The sequence below is a fragment of the Guillardia theta genome (assembly GCF_000315625.1).
Source record: "Guillardia theta CCMP2712 unplaced genomic scaffold GUITHscaffold_114, whole genome shotgun sequence".
Classification (NCBI taxonomy): Eukaryota; class Cryptophyceae; order Pyrenomonadales; family Geminigeraceae; genus Guillardia; species Guillardia theta.
Window position 1 is genome coordinate 227,330 of NW_005434560.1, and position 14,590 is coordinate 241,919.

Consider the following 14,590-nt stretch of genomic DNA (forward strand, 5'->3'; position numbering starts at 1 on the left):
CTCAACGCATTCAACAAATCTACGAACTGCTCGGTATCCACCTACTGCACGGACATATTCTCAATCATTCTCATGCAAACATGGAAGTGATGGTTGTCGATGAAGTCCATGGCATCTTCCAAGGCCTTGATCTCCTGAGCATGCTTGATGCCGTCCTTGCTGAGGGTGGCCTTCTCCTTCTTCAGCACACGGACGGCCTCAACACAGGCGTCGACCTTCAAACGTCTGTACTGACGGGTGATAGAGTCCAACTCCTTCTGCAGCATCTCTTTGCCAGATGCAGCGCGTTGGAGCTCCTCCTCGAGCTCCTTCTGGATCTTGTCGACGTCGTGCAACTTTGCATCCAGATCCAGGCACCGCGAGGATTGCTCGAAGAGTTCTTTGTATTCGGGTACGAAAATCCAGGTCGCGAACATTTCGCGTGGTGCGGGGATGGTTTATCCGATGTTTAAATAGTGCGGCATGCAACCGACAGCCTTGGAATTTCAGATCTGGTCCACCCCACCGTCCCTCCCCCTCTGCAGCATCTCGCGGAGCAGCCGGGTGTCTTCATCATCGGCCTCCTCCGCTGCCTCGTAGGGGACGGACATTTCAAGCTCGAGAGCGGAGGAGGGCCTCTGCCGGTTTGAGCCGTGGTAGCCGTACGCGGGTGTGTCTACGGGGTCCGGGGTGGGGGGCTTCCTCCTCCGTTCGGGATGGGAGAAGTAGCCGCGGAACTCGCTCTGCTGCTGGTAGAACTTGAACATGATGCATACCCAGACCATGCCGGCGAACACGCAGGCAATCACCTGCCCCACGAACATGACGGGGAAGAAGCGGGTGATGCACATCGTGAAGGGGTTGTCGTGGCCGTCCGAAGGGTCGCGCACCCTGAGCCGGAAGGTGTAGAACCAGCTGACCGAGAGGCACTGGAAGGTGATGGCGCGTATGGAGAGCTCCAGCACGGAGGCGGAGGACAGCGGGAGCAGCGTGTGGACGTAGAACATGATGGCGCCGAGCAGGATGTCCGGGTGTGGGAGGATGGATAGGATCCAATGGCGCCCGAGCGGGAGCTCATCCTTCACGAGCAGGAAGAGCGCCATGAAGCACCATACGGCGTTGAGGGCGATGTCCCTGGCGCTGTCCACGTACCCCGTCCTCACCCTCTCGGAGTCGATCACGAAGCAGAGCAGCACGCAGGCCACGGAGAGGTTCGAGTCGATGCCACCCTGCACCTCCACGGTGAAGAGTATCCGGTCCACGGTGCGCTTTACAACATGACGGTGGTGAGCCTGGAGTACATCAATGAGTACAACGTGGCCGTCACGGTCCTGCAGGCGAGCATGCAGAGCTTCGATGTCCTGACCCGCCTTCCCAAGCCAGGCTATGACGGGTACCAATACGTGGTCTACTTTGTGAACCCGACGACGAACGAAGGGCCTTCGACCAGCATGTACAGCCCGCTGGTGCCACAGTCGCTCCTGAGCGAGGGCCTGCTCTGCCCCAACGAGAGGCGCATGCCGGAGATCGGCGCCAGCCTGGCAGAGGCATGGGCTGGCGTGTTGCTGTTCATGCGCCTGCCGCTCAATGCGGTTGTGCTCTTCCCTGCGATCTTCAGTGCGGGGGACTGGCCTCTCTTCACGCAGTGTGCCACCGTCACGCTTGGGAACTCGATGCTGTTGAACTGTGGCAAGGGCATACTGAACGTGGACCTCGCTTTCGAGGCTTGGCACCGCTCCTCCTTGTTGTATTATCAGTCGTTCGTCAAGATCATCACTTTCGGTCAGGGGCTCAGTCCATCCTCCACCGTTTTGCTGTATGCCAAGCAGGCGGTGATAGGGTCGACGACGGCGGCCACCTACATGGTCCACGGGAGCCCCGCCTTCATGAGTAAGCTGCTGGCGTCGGTGGACTTCAACCGACCCTTCGCCGACCTGTCGCATGCGATGCTCTATGCCCTGCCCCCATGGATACGCATCTTCGGCAGGATGATGCGCTTCTCCGTCACCAGCTTCCATATGTTCATGCACTTCTTGGAGAGGCTGATCATGGATTATGTGCTGAAGCTCGCTGCCGGGGAGAAGATCGATGCCGGCATATTCTCCATCCTGACGGGCATGCGTGGGGACATCGAGGATCTCATCGTGACCCCGAACGAGCAGATCTGCGGCGGGGTGAGCCTCATCTTCGGGTACACCAACCCGCCCGCCACCGTCATGCGGTACTTCTGTGAGGTTGGCGCCAAAGTCGTGCTCGACCTGTTCGACTTCCTGACCGTGTTCTTCGTCGACTTCCCCATCGTGAACTGCATATGCAAGGACTCGCAGGGCGTGGTCTACTCCTCCTACCTGGAGCAGAGCTGCTACCCTTGGACTCCCGTCAGCTACCGCCCTCTCCTCAACGCCCTACTGGTGGAGTCTGCCGGGAGCCGAGCCCTGATGTGCAGCATGGTTGTCAACATGACCAACAGCAACATATCCTCTGCGTTCGACAGCACGTTTATGGCGCTGTACGATGGGTACACGAGCGTGGGGTCCGTCTTCGATTACTTCCTTATCTTCATGGACCCTTCCAGCGGGACCTGCAACAACTATTACACCTCGGACTACGTCATGTCGATCATGCCGGAGCCCATCGACTACTTCACGATGTGCTACACCACCAGGCTGTGTGAGGTGGCCTGCGGTGAGCAGTACGATGCGTTCAATTCCGCTCTGGTGGCGGTGTCAAAGGGGAAGGACCTCGTGTATACCATGAACAAGACCGTGACGGTGGAGAGCCAGTTCTTTACCGCGGACGGCGAGTACTATGGGACGAACAGGCTTCCCTTCGATATATTCTCGGTGGTAGAGTTGTCGGGGTGCAACCGTGTTTGTTACGGTGACATCGCCCAGTCCGGTGCCCCGAGCCAGCCCGATCGCTGCATCTCTGCGGTTGGGCTCGACTCGAGCCTGAGCGTCGTGGTCAAGGCCTACTGCCTCCCCTCCAGCCTGAAGACGGGGTTCCGTCCCGCCGCGACTGTGACGGACGGCAGCTTTCCGCATGGGATCGATTACAAGGTCGCTGGCAGCTCGTCTTGGTCGGGGTCGATCATGAGGATGCAGTATGTTAGCATCAACCTCGTCGACTCCATAGGCCATAGCAACATTGTGGTGGTCGCCACGTCGAAGAATGTATCTCTGATCAGTGACCAACAACAGAGTTATACACTGCTTCAGACCATACCGAGCTCGCAGAAGGCGGTACAGCTGACGGATGTGTATAGCATCGACGAGGTGCAGAGCTTCCCGGACGATGGGGTGGCGGACATCTTCGTTCAGGCGACGACGACGACGTGGGATGCATCCGGTAGCCCCAGCACCGGCCCCGTGTGCCTGCATATCGCGCTGAACACACAGACGTTTGCCAACCTCGTTCAGCTCAAGTCTTCTGCCTACACCATCAGCAAGTGCTCTGCCTCCAACAATGTCTTCTCCAAGGTGACGACCCCCTACGTGACCTGCCTGGGACACGCGTGCTCCGGTGTGGCCCTCTTCCCCACCAACGACGGCTATCCCGTCACTGTTTGCGATAGGAAAGTCGGTGATCTGACGTGCTACAGTGTTTCGAGCGTTGGCCACCTAGCATCGGACTTGGGTCTGAGCAGCGAGCCCAACCCGCCGGCAGATCTCCATGACGCAGGACAATGTCTTCATACGCCAATCACCCAAGCTGGCACAGAACTCGCTCACGGGCTGGAACGGGGCCGGTCAGCAGAGCTCGATGACGATCTTCGCCGTGGCGGACCAGAAGGTGACGACGACCTGGCTCTCGGACATCCGTCTCGTTGTGAATGCGGGGGTGTGGAATGGCACACGGTCCTACTCCTCCTCCTACCAGATGCTCACGACCCTGAAGAAGAATTGCAGCGTGAGCGACTGCACCGGTTGCATGGGCTACCCCACGCTGCAGAGCCTCTGCTACGCAGCCTCCCAGTGTGCTGTGGCCAGGTGCATAGGCACCGAGGTCAACTTCCAGCGGCCCCTGTGTGCCATGGGATCCGTGGTGTCGAAGATGCTGCGCCAGAGCCTCATCACGATGCAGAACGTGTACCTCATCTTTGCGCAGAGCATGGCGCTGATCGTCGACGCATCCACGGGGCAGATCACGAACAGGGTGGTGATCGAGTGGCCGGACCAGGTGTTCTTCTCCGCCATGTGCGACATGAAGGATGTCACCATCTCCGCCGTGGGCATGCTCATGTCGCTCATCAACGGGATCACGATGAAGGCACAGCAGGTGCTCAGCTCGTCGCAGGTGGCGCTCGTTCCCACGGACCCCACATTCAACGCCAGGGCCACGCTTTCGATGGCGAGCATGACAAACCTCTTCTCGCAGATCCTTCTCCTCCCTATCTATGGCGCCGTAGCCTCGCAGAAGACCTTTGTCTGCACGACCAACTCCCTGACGGCGGTATTGAACACCGACCTCCTGGGCAACTTCCAGCTCGTCATCGGCGACCCGAGCATACAGGCGGTCAGCGGGGATGTGGCAGGGGTATGCCTGACGCAGGTCTTCAACCAGGACGTCCAGAACATGGCGCTTGGCGGGGCGAGCAACACCCTTGGCTCTGCCGTTGCCCAGGTGGCAGAACCCACCGCCTCATAGCCGGCTATGCACAGGCACTTGTTGGGGTCGGCGGCGGTCGTCCCGACGGGATTCCATCGGTTCGCCCCACACGCGATGCACAAGCTGTTCTGCCCGTACGTGGCCTCGGGGCAAGGCGCGCACACCCCATCCCCCACATGGTAATACCCGTCGCAGCAAAAGGCACCCGCCAACGACGCCCTCCCCGCGGGGCATGACAGACACTGGGCACCCCGTAGGCTCGGCTGGTACGTGCCCGCCGGGCAGATCGTGCAGCCCAACTGTGACGCGGAGTTGATCGAGGTGTAACCATACCCACAGTCCGCGCAGCTCGTCGCCCCCAGCACATCCTGGTACGACCCAGGGGGGCAGTACTCACACAACCGGTTTAGGCTCGAATTGCCCCCAGCCTGGCAGTCGTGCACTTGATACTGCCCCGCCAGGCAAGAGTCGCAAGTGGTACACTTCCTGTCAATTGGCTTGTTCCCACCGCATGGGGTGCTTTCGTACGTCCCCGCCGAGCAAGCGGCGCTGCACGTGGTGCACACCCTATCCTGGAACTCATTGTTCCCCCCTTGGCATGCCGTTGTCTCGAATTCATTGGATCCACAATTGGAGCAAGCCAGGCATCCGGCGGGATTGTTCGCAATCGACGGTGAGTTGTAGTAGTAACCATCCGCGCAGTCGCAGCAGTACCCCCAGTCCAGAGGGGTGTGGCAGCCCCACACGATGGCTGCGGAGACGACGGATCTCACAGTGTTGGACTCGCAGGTCCCAGAGGCACAGGCCTTGATGGGGCATGACCTGCTGTATGCCCACTCTATCGGTATGTCGGGGCTGTACACGCAGTCCAGATCGGACGTCGACCCACCGTTGGAATAGTACATGCCGGGGCACTGCTGGCAATAGCCATTCGACATGTAATATCCCGGCTTGCACACGCACGAAGACCCTCCCGACATGATGTACTGGTTGTTCGGGCATGAAACACAGTCGGCACCATTGTAATATAGACCAGGCAGGCACACGCACTTGAGTTGTGAGAGGGAGTAGTAATAGTTGGTAGGGCACGTCGTTGCCGCCACCGACGGGATGAGACAAAGGCAAACGACCCACGCAGGAGGCGTCCGCATTTACAATCACAGCTAGGATTAATCTTTTTATAGACTTATTTCTCTCCCTCCACCTTCCTCCAATGCCATGTCTTTCTTCAGGCCTAGGGTGCCACCTCGCAGTAGAACCCGTCGCTGCACGGTACGCAGTCCCCGTCCACGTCGTAGTACCCTGGCGCACAAGCACAGCCCTCGGGGATGCTGGTGTTGACCCGTGAGCGGCGGACCAAACCGCAGTCGTAGCAGACCGACATGCCCGTCGCGTTGTTGAACTTACCCGGTGGGCACTGCAGACAGTACGCGGCCCGGTACGTCTCCGAGTAAGTCCCGGCACCGCACTCGGGGCAGCCACCACCCTCGCCGTACTGCATCCGCGTGCCAGGAGGGCAGTCTGTACAGGCTGAAGAACCCTGCGGCGCATACTGCCCATGGGCACAGGGCGTGCAGTTGGTGGATACGCCGACGGAGTAGCTGTTCAAGGGGCAAATGGATATGCAAGGGCAGGCGAAACCACCGTTGCTGTAGTGCATGCCGAGCGGGCAATAGGCAGGGATATCCGACTTCGGCACGCAAATCCCTGCGGCAGCGCCGCCGCAACCCACCAGCACCTCGGTCGTCTGGCAAATGGGACACGGGGTGCAATACCCGGATGTGTCGTTCTGACAGCCCGCCCGGTACTGGTTCCTTAGGCAGGCAGGGCACGCCTCGCACAAACCAGGGCCGAACCGTCCGCATCCCACTCTGTACTCACCCTCGGCGCACCCAACACAGGGCTCGCAAGCGCTTGTGCAGTCCCTCCTGTACTCCCCAACGGGGCAATCCGTGCAGGACTGGCAATACCCGGGCGATGTCCCACCGCACCCCACAAGGGTCTCAAACGCGCTGCAAACCGTGCAAGGGTAGCAAGAGCCAGCGCTGCTCCCACCGCAGCCGGCAGCGTAATTTCCAGGGGAACAAGACGCACAGGCCTTGCAATTGCCCGCGGACTGCCCCCCGCAACCCAAAGCATACCGATTGTCACCGCAGTAATCGCAGCTCTCACACGAGCCCTGGCTGCTACCGTAGCAGCCCATCCTGTATGTCCCGTCCCCACACGCCCCACAGTCGATGCAGAAGGTTTCATTCGACACGCCGTTGCAGCCAGGGAAGTACTGCCCGGCGCTACAGGAAGGGCACGGCCTGCAGGCGCCCTGGCTCCCACCGCCACATCCATACCTGTACTGGCCCAGGGCACAGCTCGGGCACTGCTGGCATGTCCCATCCACAAGGTAGTACCCCTCGCAGCAGGAAGACCCCTGGACTGAGGTCGAACCCCTAGGGCAGGGATTGCAGGAGACCTGCCTGGCCTGGTTCTGGTAGGTACCAACGGGACACTGCTCACACACACCGGGGGACGGAAGGTAACTCCCCGCGGGGCAGTCCGAGCAGAAAGTCTGCTTCACGTCCGCAGAGAACGTCCCGAACGGGCATGTGTCGCACCAGTAGTAGCCGTACTCCGCGTTGTACCGGCTGTATTTCCCGACTGAACAGGACTGGCAGCTCGTCAGGGTGCTATCCGGCTCCTCCCCCTGTGGGCACGCCACACAGCCAACGTCCGCGGCAAGCGAGAAGGACCCCTGCGGGCATGGCTTGCAGTAGTACATGCTTGCATCAGACAACCCAAGCTTCAGGCACACCGATGGCAGAATGCTCGCACTGGGCTCGTAGGCAACGTAGTAGTTGGCCTTGCAGGAGCAGCTGTACAGCATCACCCCGTTCAGATTCTGCGCAAGGGACTGCTGGTCCAGGGCCTGGCTGACGCAGAACGAGGTGAATCCCTTCATACAAGAGCCTTGCTCTACCCAATGCTTGGTGTAATCGTAGGTCACTACATAGGGCAGGCTGGAGGGCATAGTAGAACAGCTCCTATCGACCGAGCCATACGCCGTCAGATCGATGTATTGACCGGAGGGACAAGCCCCGCCCCCCGACCGACAGCTCCCCGACACCAGATACCTGTTGTACAGATACCCATGCACACAAGTCGTCACACAGACCTCGCTCACTGGAATCTGATCCGCGTGGCATTGCACGCAGGCGGTGGACCCCGCTGGGGCATAGCTGTCAGTCAAGCACGAAATGCACGTCTCATCCTTGGTGCTCGAGTACGTCCCTGCACTGCACTGGGCACAGGTCCCAGTCACGGGTGAGGAGCTTCCAGACCACGTCCACCCATAGCCAGGGCAGCAAACCTTCCCGGTATATCCCGTGGACACAGCGCCACTGCAGGCAAGGCAGGCGGTGCTTCCCTGATCGGGCTGGTAGCTGCTCGCCCCGCACTCGCTGCAATGGGTCTGACCCGTGCTTGGCTGCTCGCTACCCCTGGGACACGGCAAGCAGGAGAGGTAGCGATTCTCCGCAGGCATGAAGGTGCCAGCCGGGCAGCTGCTACAGGTTGTCGAAGAGCAGCTGTCACGGTAGCTCCCCGCAGGGCAGAACACCCAATCGGTGCACTTGCTTGGGAGAGTCTCACTGAAGAATTGCAGGGGTTTGTACGTGCAAACACCGGGGTTCCGCTCCTCACAGTACTTCAAAATGTCTCCCTCCGAGCAGGAGGACGTGTTGCAAACTGAACAGGCCCCGGAGGTGCTCGTCCCACAGAGCGCCGACATGTACTGGCCACTCGGGCACATCGTGCAGGGCTGGCACTCCCCGGGAGACGTTCCACCGCAGCCAACCCGGAAGCTAGACGAAGAGCAAGGAAGGCAGTCGGAGCAGGCACCAGACGAAATACCCCCGCATACAACAGACGTATACTGGTTGGCACCGCAGCTCAGGGTGCAATCCTTGCAGGTCCCGGCCACTGTCCCCCCGCACCCCTCCAGGTACTGCCCGCTGTTGCAATCCGAGGTCGGACAGGGGACACACGATCCGGATTCCAAACCCCCACACCCCACTAAGTACGTCCCAGGATCGCAAGTGGCACACGGCTGGCATGTCCCTTCCGAGGTGCCGGAGCAGCCCTTCCTGTAGTCCCCAGCAGAGCACGACTGGCAAGGCATGCAGCTCCCAGCAGTGAGGTTGCCGCAGGCACTCAGATACTGGCCACTAGAACACTGCAACGTCGGGCAGGCGGTGCAAGTCCCAGGGTTCACACTCACACAATCCTTGTTGTACTCCCCGGCACCGCATGAAGCACATGGCACGCAGGTACCTGGGTTCGTCCCCGAGCAATTGGCCCTGTATTGGCCTAACGGGCATGAGCCACAGAGGTTGCAGACCCCCGCACTCACCCCACCACATCCAGTCAAGTACTGACCGCTGCTGCAAGTGTGGGTCGAACAAGACACACAAGTACCTTGGCTTATATTCGCACAATCAGCCCGGTAAGTGTCGGGTGGGCAGGATAGCAATAAACACGACTTACATGAACCGCCATACACACCACTGCATCCATCCCTGTAATATGTCGGCGGGCTCCATCTAGACTGATCTGATACCTCCTTGTGTCATCCGACTCATATATATACTGAGTCGGGCCCGCAGGGCCCGCCTTAGAAAAAACTCATAACGTCGGGAGCCCCACCGCAAACATACCCCCAGATCCCCTCCCACCTTCCATCTGAGGTCATGGAGAGGCTCATTGGCCTCCATCTAGACTGATCTGATACCTCCTTGTGTCATCCGACTCATATATATACTGAGGCGGGCCCGCAGGGCCCGCCTTAGAAAAAACTCATAACGTCGGGAGCCCCACCGCAAACATACCCCCAGATCCCCTCCCACCTTCCATCTGAGGTCATGGAGAGGCTCATTGGCCTCCATCTAGACTGATCTGATACCTCCTTGTGTCATCCGACTCATATATATACTGAGGCGGGCCCGCAGGGCCCGCCTTATTAATTCCTTTTCTTTTTTTTTTCTTATACATGTCTAATTATATAATAATAAATGTATTATATGTTAGTACTAATATACATTACTCAATACATATAGTACTACCCACAAGGCAGGGTTCACCCTCCACAGCCCATGCTTTACATAAACGGCCGAGGAAAGCGCCGAGGCTCAGAGTAGGCCGCTACATGCATGGGCAGGCGGCCACACTGCAGGATGCCTGCGAGAGAGAAGAGGCGGACACCGAGCAAGACGGCTTCGTCTACCCCCCACGCGCACAGATCGAGGATAAAGACAGAGGTATGGACACGGAGGAGCCGATGGATCACACATTCCAGTGGATCTCGGCGATTCAAAGCGGCTGCATCATCGTCTCCTTCGCGTTCTACACCTCACTGGCACTCTCCAGGGACGTCAGGGAGGAGAAGTACAGGAACAACATCGATTGCGTACTGCAGACCATGGAGAGCATGACGGTGGACGCAATCACAGTCCTATTCGTCCTCGCTGGCTTCTCCGACTCGCACAGGAGGTGGAACGACGGCCTAAAATGGCCGGAGATCGCGTACAGCGTCAACGCGGAGATGTACCCCCACATCGCGCTCGTCAACACCCTCCTCATGCCCTTCGGGATGGCGGTGGACGGGCTGTGGTCGAGCCCGATGACATGGGTCATCAACCTTTCATCCATCCTCTATCTACCACCGTTCCTGGAGCTAAGGCAGGACTCCCGCTACCGCCTCTTCAACGAGTCGACGGCCATCCTCATGACCCTCCTCCTCTGCAGGACGGCCTACCCGCTGGCGAGGTCAGCGATCAACAGCACCATAAACAACTTCCCCGCACACCACGAGAAGATCAACATGGCCAACGTCATATTCCAGACGGCGGTGTCCTGCATTATCACCTCGATCAATCTCCGAGACAACCAAGCCTTTCAGCACCCTCGTAACCTCACTGAACACCATCAACGAGACGCAGCAGGGCCTTGGCATCTGCCCGAATGAGGCGGTGTATCAGCGAGGCACTTCCACTGTCACTGGCCAAAGGTCCGATAGGACAGACCTTACAGGAAACCGGCAGATCATCAGCGGGACGGTGGACTCCACGGGCGCCACGACGGTGTACGCGGACGGGTCAGCTGGGACTGCTTCGGTGCTCCCCTCCCTTGTCTCTACCTCGGATGGGTACATCGAGATTGGCAGCCTGTTCGAGGGTTACATCCAGGAGCTGATCGTCCTGGGGACGGCAGTCACAACAACGCAGCGGGAGGCGATCCACCGGTACCTCTCCAAGAAGTGGCACGTCTCGCCGCACCGGATGGACTCGAACGGGGACGGGACGTCGGACTACTGGGACCCTTCGGGGGTGCCGCCGTGCAGCGTGTGCTCGGCGGGCTCGAGCAGCGCCCTGGGGGCGTGCCAGGCCTGCCAGGCGGGGAAGTACAGCCCGTACGGGGGGCGGTGCGACTGGTGCCCGGGCAACTCGACCTCGTACCCCGGCGCGGTGTCGATCGCCCAGTGCTCGTGCGTGCCGGGCTACTACCGGACGAGCCTGACCACGTGCGAGGCCTGCCCTGCCGGGTTCTACTGCCCTGCCGTTTGTAGCTAGGTGGTTCTTGAAAATAAAATTTATCCTCTTCCTTTTTTTGTGTCCAGGGGTTCCATCCCGTCCATTTAAGACGCAGGGGGTTGTCTGGGAGAGGATGAGGGCATGGATCACGCTTGTGTTCGCGCTCGGGTTGCTGCCCACCGGGGGCGACTGCTCCCTGTGCGTTGTAGGGTACTACGATGACGGCAACGGGGTGTGCGTCCCGTGCCCCCTGCATACCACAACGTCTGTGTTGGGAGCGAAGGGTTCGACCGCGTGCGATATGTGCGCGACAGGTTATTACAACCCAATGATGGATTACCGCGGTCCACTCGTCCAGATCATCCGGGACAAGCCGCCCTGGGGGGTGTACCTTGCCAGGGACTACAACAACGGGCAGATACCGGACGCGCAGGGGGTTCGCGCCGCCGCCACGGTGACGGGGGGCACCATCTCCCACGGGAATGCATCGGGGAACGGAGCCAACGGGCCGGTCTCTTACGTGTCGGGAGATAGCAGCACCAGTATTCTGTTCCCTTCCGGGAGTATCCCGGACACCTTCACGATATGTGGTGTGGCTCGTGAGACCAATGTCAACCCTGTCAATAATTTCGGCCTGGGCTTGATCTTTGTGGGTATGAACAACCCGTGGTTTCTGGGATGGTACTACAGCCTGGGGAGGGCATACTTTGGCAAGGATATGACGGACAACACGAACAAGTACAAGAACTACATGGATTGGATGGTGGTCTGCGGCACGAACGGGGGTGTCCACCCCAACAACATCAAGACGGCCATGCTGTCGGCTACCGGGTATACGATATCCAACTACGGGACGGCCGACGGTGGGAGCGGCGGCGACACCCTTGCGATCAACGCCGGGTCCTTTTTCCCCCCCACGGGCAGCGAGTTGCTGGAACCCTTTTCTTTCCACTCCGTGTACATCTGGAACCAGACCCTGACCTCGGGTGAGATGGACAGCGTCATGAAGTATCTCCTCTATATCCTGGACGTGGGAGAGAGTGATTTAAAGTGCGATACCTGCGATTTCGGGTTTTACAACGCAGACGGCATTTGTGTGCCATGTCCAAGTGGCTTGAGTACCTCGCAGCGTAACTCCACTCTTTCTGACTGCCATTGCCCTGTTGGGCATTACCTTGATTCGAATGGTTATTGTTGGAAGTGCCCATGGGACTTTACCACCGAGACATCAAATGCTGACAATGTCACGTATTGCTTACGTAGGTATACCAGCACATCAACCAGCTATCAGGTGACATTCGATGTGGACGCCCGTATGGATGTATTGATCGTTGGGGGTGGAGGGGCTGGTGGATACTTCAATTCTCCTGTTTATATTTCGATGTGGTCAATCTATTGGACCTATGGCGTCGGAGGTGGCGGTGCTGGTGGTATGGGGATAGGATGGCTGTTGCTAAAAAGCAATGTTGTTTACCAGATCACGATTGGCGATGGTGGAAAGTCACAGGCATTTTCTTCTGGGACAGGGACAGGTCTAGACAGTGGATTGAGCGGTGGGGACACGACAATTATCGGGGGTGATATTGATGAGATAGCGTACGGCGGTGGAGGTGGTGGTGGGTTGGACTCGAGAGCTTCATGGACTGATACCCAAATCTCACAAACAGTAAAGGGAAAAGATGGTGGAAGTAGTGGGGGTTCTGCGAACAGCAAGAAATATAACAACGTGCCTGTTGTGAGTTACGTATCACCTGCTGCGACTGCTACTAAGGGGTCATCGAGGTTAACTACCCGACTTGGTGCTATGACTTACTACGGGAATAATGGAGGTGTGAGCGCAACGGATGAGGGTAGTTCTGGCGGTGGTGGCGCGTCGGAACCCGGAGAAGATGCTACCTCATCAAATCCGACGGGTCGTGCCGGTGGTAAGGGGATGCAATGGTTGGATGGTAAGTATTATGCGGGAGGTGGCAGCGGTTACATAGATACTGCAACCCCACCAAGTTATACGTTGGGAAGTGGGGTGTCTGGCACGGGTGGGGGTGGAAGCATAGCAACCCTATCTTGTTGCCCTTGGATTGTCTTTAATCAAGATGGATTTTCGGGTACCGTCGTGTTCAAGGCCCAGGGTTGTAGTCCGGGAAGCTACATCGCCGATGCGACCAGCAATGTGTGCGTGCAGTGCAGTGCATCTTCATGTGCAAGCGATCAATATCTTCAGGGATGCCAAGGATATCATCCAGGCGCCTTTAGAAAAAACTCATAACGTCGCGGAGCCCCACTGCAAACATACCCCCAGATCCCCTCCCACCTTCCATCTGAGGTCATGGAGAGGCTCATTGGCCTCCATCTAGACTGATCTGATACCTCCTTGTGTCATCCGACTCATATATATACTGAGGCGGGCCCGCAGGGCCCGCCTTAGAAAAAACTCATAACGTCGGGAGCCCCACTGCAAACATACCCCCAGATCCCCTCCCACCTTCCATCTGAGGTCATGGAGAGGCTCATTGGCCTCCATCTAGACTGATCTGATACCTCCTTGTGTCATCCGACTCATATATATACTGAGGCGGGCCCGCAGGGCCCGATTAGAAAAAACTCATAACGTCGGGAGCCCCACCGCAAACATACCCCCAGATCCCCTCCCACCTTCCATCTGCCGTGACCCGGCTGACAGGCTCACCTGACCGGTCACGTGACACATCACGTGACCGAGACAAGACTTTTTTATATCGCAGATCCAAAAACCCATAGGACATTTCTCCCAGGGGGAAGAAAACCTCCCTTGACCCCCCTGTTTCTCGACGGATCCTGCCGGCCGGGCCCGTCAGTAGACCGACTGCAGCCTTCAGCCCCGCCTCAGACCCCCTGGAGGCCCGCCAGGAGGCTAAGTGTCCGGAGATTGGCCGGGGGCCTGATCTCTCCGGGCGGCCGTGACCGGTCAGCGGACCGTGTCAGCAGGCCCGTGACATGTCAGCCGGCTGACAGGGGCCGTGACCCGGCTGACAGGCTCACCTGACCGGTCACGTGACACATCACGTGACCGAGACAAGACTTTTTTATATCGCAGATCCAAAAACCCATAGGACATTTCTCCCAGGGGGAAGAAAACCTCCCTTGACCCCCCTGTTTCTCGACGGATCCTGCCGGCCGGGCCCGTCAGTAGACCGACTGCAGCCTTCAGCCCCGCCTCAGACCCCCTGGAGGCCCGCCAGGAGGCTAAGTGTCCGGAGATTGGCCGGGGGCCTGATCTCTCCGGGCGGCCGTGACCGGTCAGCGGACCGTGTCAGCAGGCCCGTGACATGTCAGCCGGCTGACAGGGGCCGTGACCCGGCTGACAGGCTCACCTGACCGGTCACGTGACACATCACGTGACCGAGACAAGACTTTTTTATATCGCAGATCCAAAAGAGTATACTTCG

The 14,590-nt window shown here is 58.8% G+C and overlaps 6 protein-coding genes across 6 annotated transcripts; 2 read left to right on the forward strand and 4 right to left on the reverse strand.

Moving 5' to 3' along the window:
* Nucleotides 1-41: 41 nt before the first annotated feature.
* GUITHDRAFT_117721 (hypothetical protein) lies at nt 42-416 on the reverse strand (the record flags this gene model as incomplete). The annotated part of the gene is made up of 1 exon (XM_005823120.1): nt 42-416. One exon carries the CDS (start codon nt 414-416, stop codon nt 42-44), a length of 375 nt encoding a protein of 124 aa, XP_005823177.1.
* Nucleotides 417-485: 69 nt separating this feature from the next.
* GUITHDRAFT_117722 (hypothetical protein) lies at nt 486-986 on the reverse strand (the record flags this gene model as incomplete). Its single annotated transcript, XM_005823121.1, has 1 exon — nt 486-986. The coding sequence occupies one exon, from the start codon at nt 984-986 to the stop codon at nt 486-488; it is 501 nt and encodes a 166-aa protein (XP_005823178.1).
* Nucleotides 987-1,034: 48 nt separating this feature from the next.
* On the forward strand, nt 1,035-4,626 carry GUITHDRAFT_117723 (hypothetical protein; the record flags this gene model as incomplete). The annotated part of the gene is made up of 2 exons (XM_005823122.1): nt 1,035-3,561; nt 3,626-4,626. The coding sequence occupies 2 exons, from the start codon at nt 1,035-1,037 to the stop codon at nt 4,624-4,626; spliced, it is 3,528 nt and encodes a 1,175-aa protein (XP_005823179.1).
* A 104-nt stretch (nt 4,627-4,730) lies between these two features.
* GUITHDRAFT_54406 (hypothetical protein) lies at nt 4,731-5,681 on the reverse strand (the record flags this gene model as incomplete). The annotated part of the gene is made up of 2 exons (XM_005823123.1): nt 4,731-4,935; nt 5,467-5,681. Coding segments are annotated over 2 exons (420 nt in total), but the record flags the coding sequence as incomplete, so codon positions are not given.
* A 140-nt stretch (nt 5,682-5,821) lies between these two features.
* On the reverse strand, nt 5,822-8,999 carry GUITHDRAFT_117725 (hypothetical protein; the record flags this gene model as incomplete). Its single annotated transcript, XM_005823124.1, has 2 exons — nt 5,822-8,946; nt 8,990-8,999. The coding sequence occupies 2 exons, from the start codon at nt 8,997-8,999 to the stop codon at nt 5,822-5,824; spliced, it is 3,135 nt and encodes a 1,044-aa protein (XP_005823181.1).
* A 782-nt stretch (nt 9,000-9,781) lies between these two features.
* Nucleotides 9,782-13,150, forward strand: GUITHDRAFT_146006 (hypothetical protein; the record flags this gene model as incomplete). Its single annotated transcript, XM_005823125.1, has 4 exons — nt 9,782-10,401; nt 10,535-11,196; nt 11,252-13,114; nt 13,140-13,150. The coding sequence occupies 4 exons, from the start codon at nt 9,782-9,784 to the stop codon at nt 13,148-13,150; spliced, it is 3,156 nt and encodes a 1,051-aa protein (XP_005823182.1).
* Between the last annotated feature and the right edge of the window lie 1,440 nt (nt 13,151-14,590).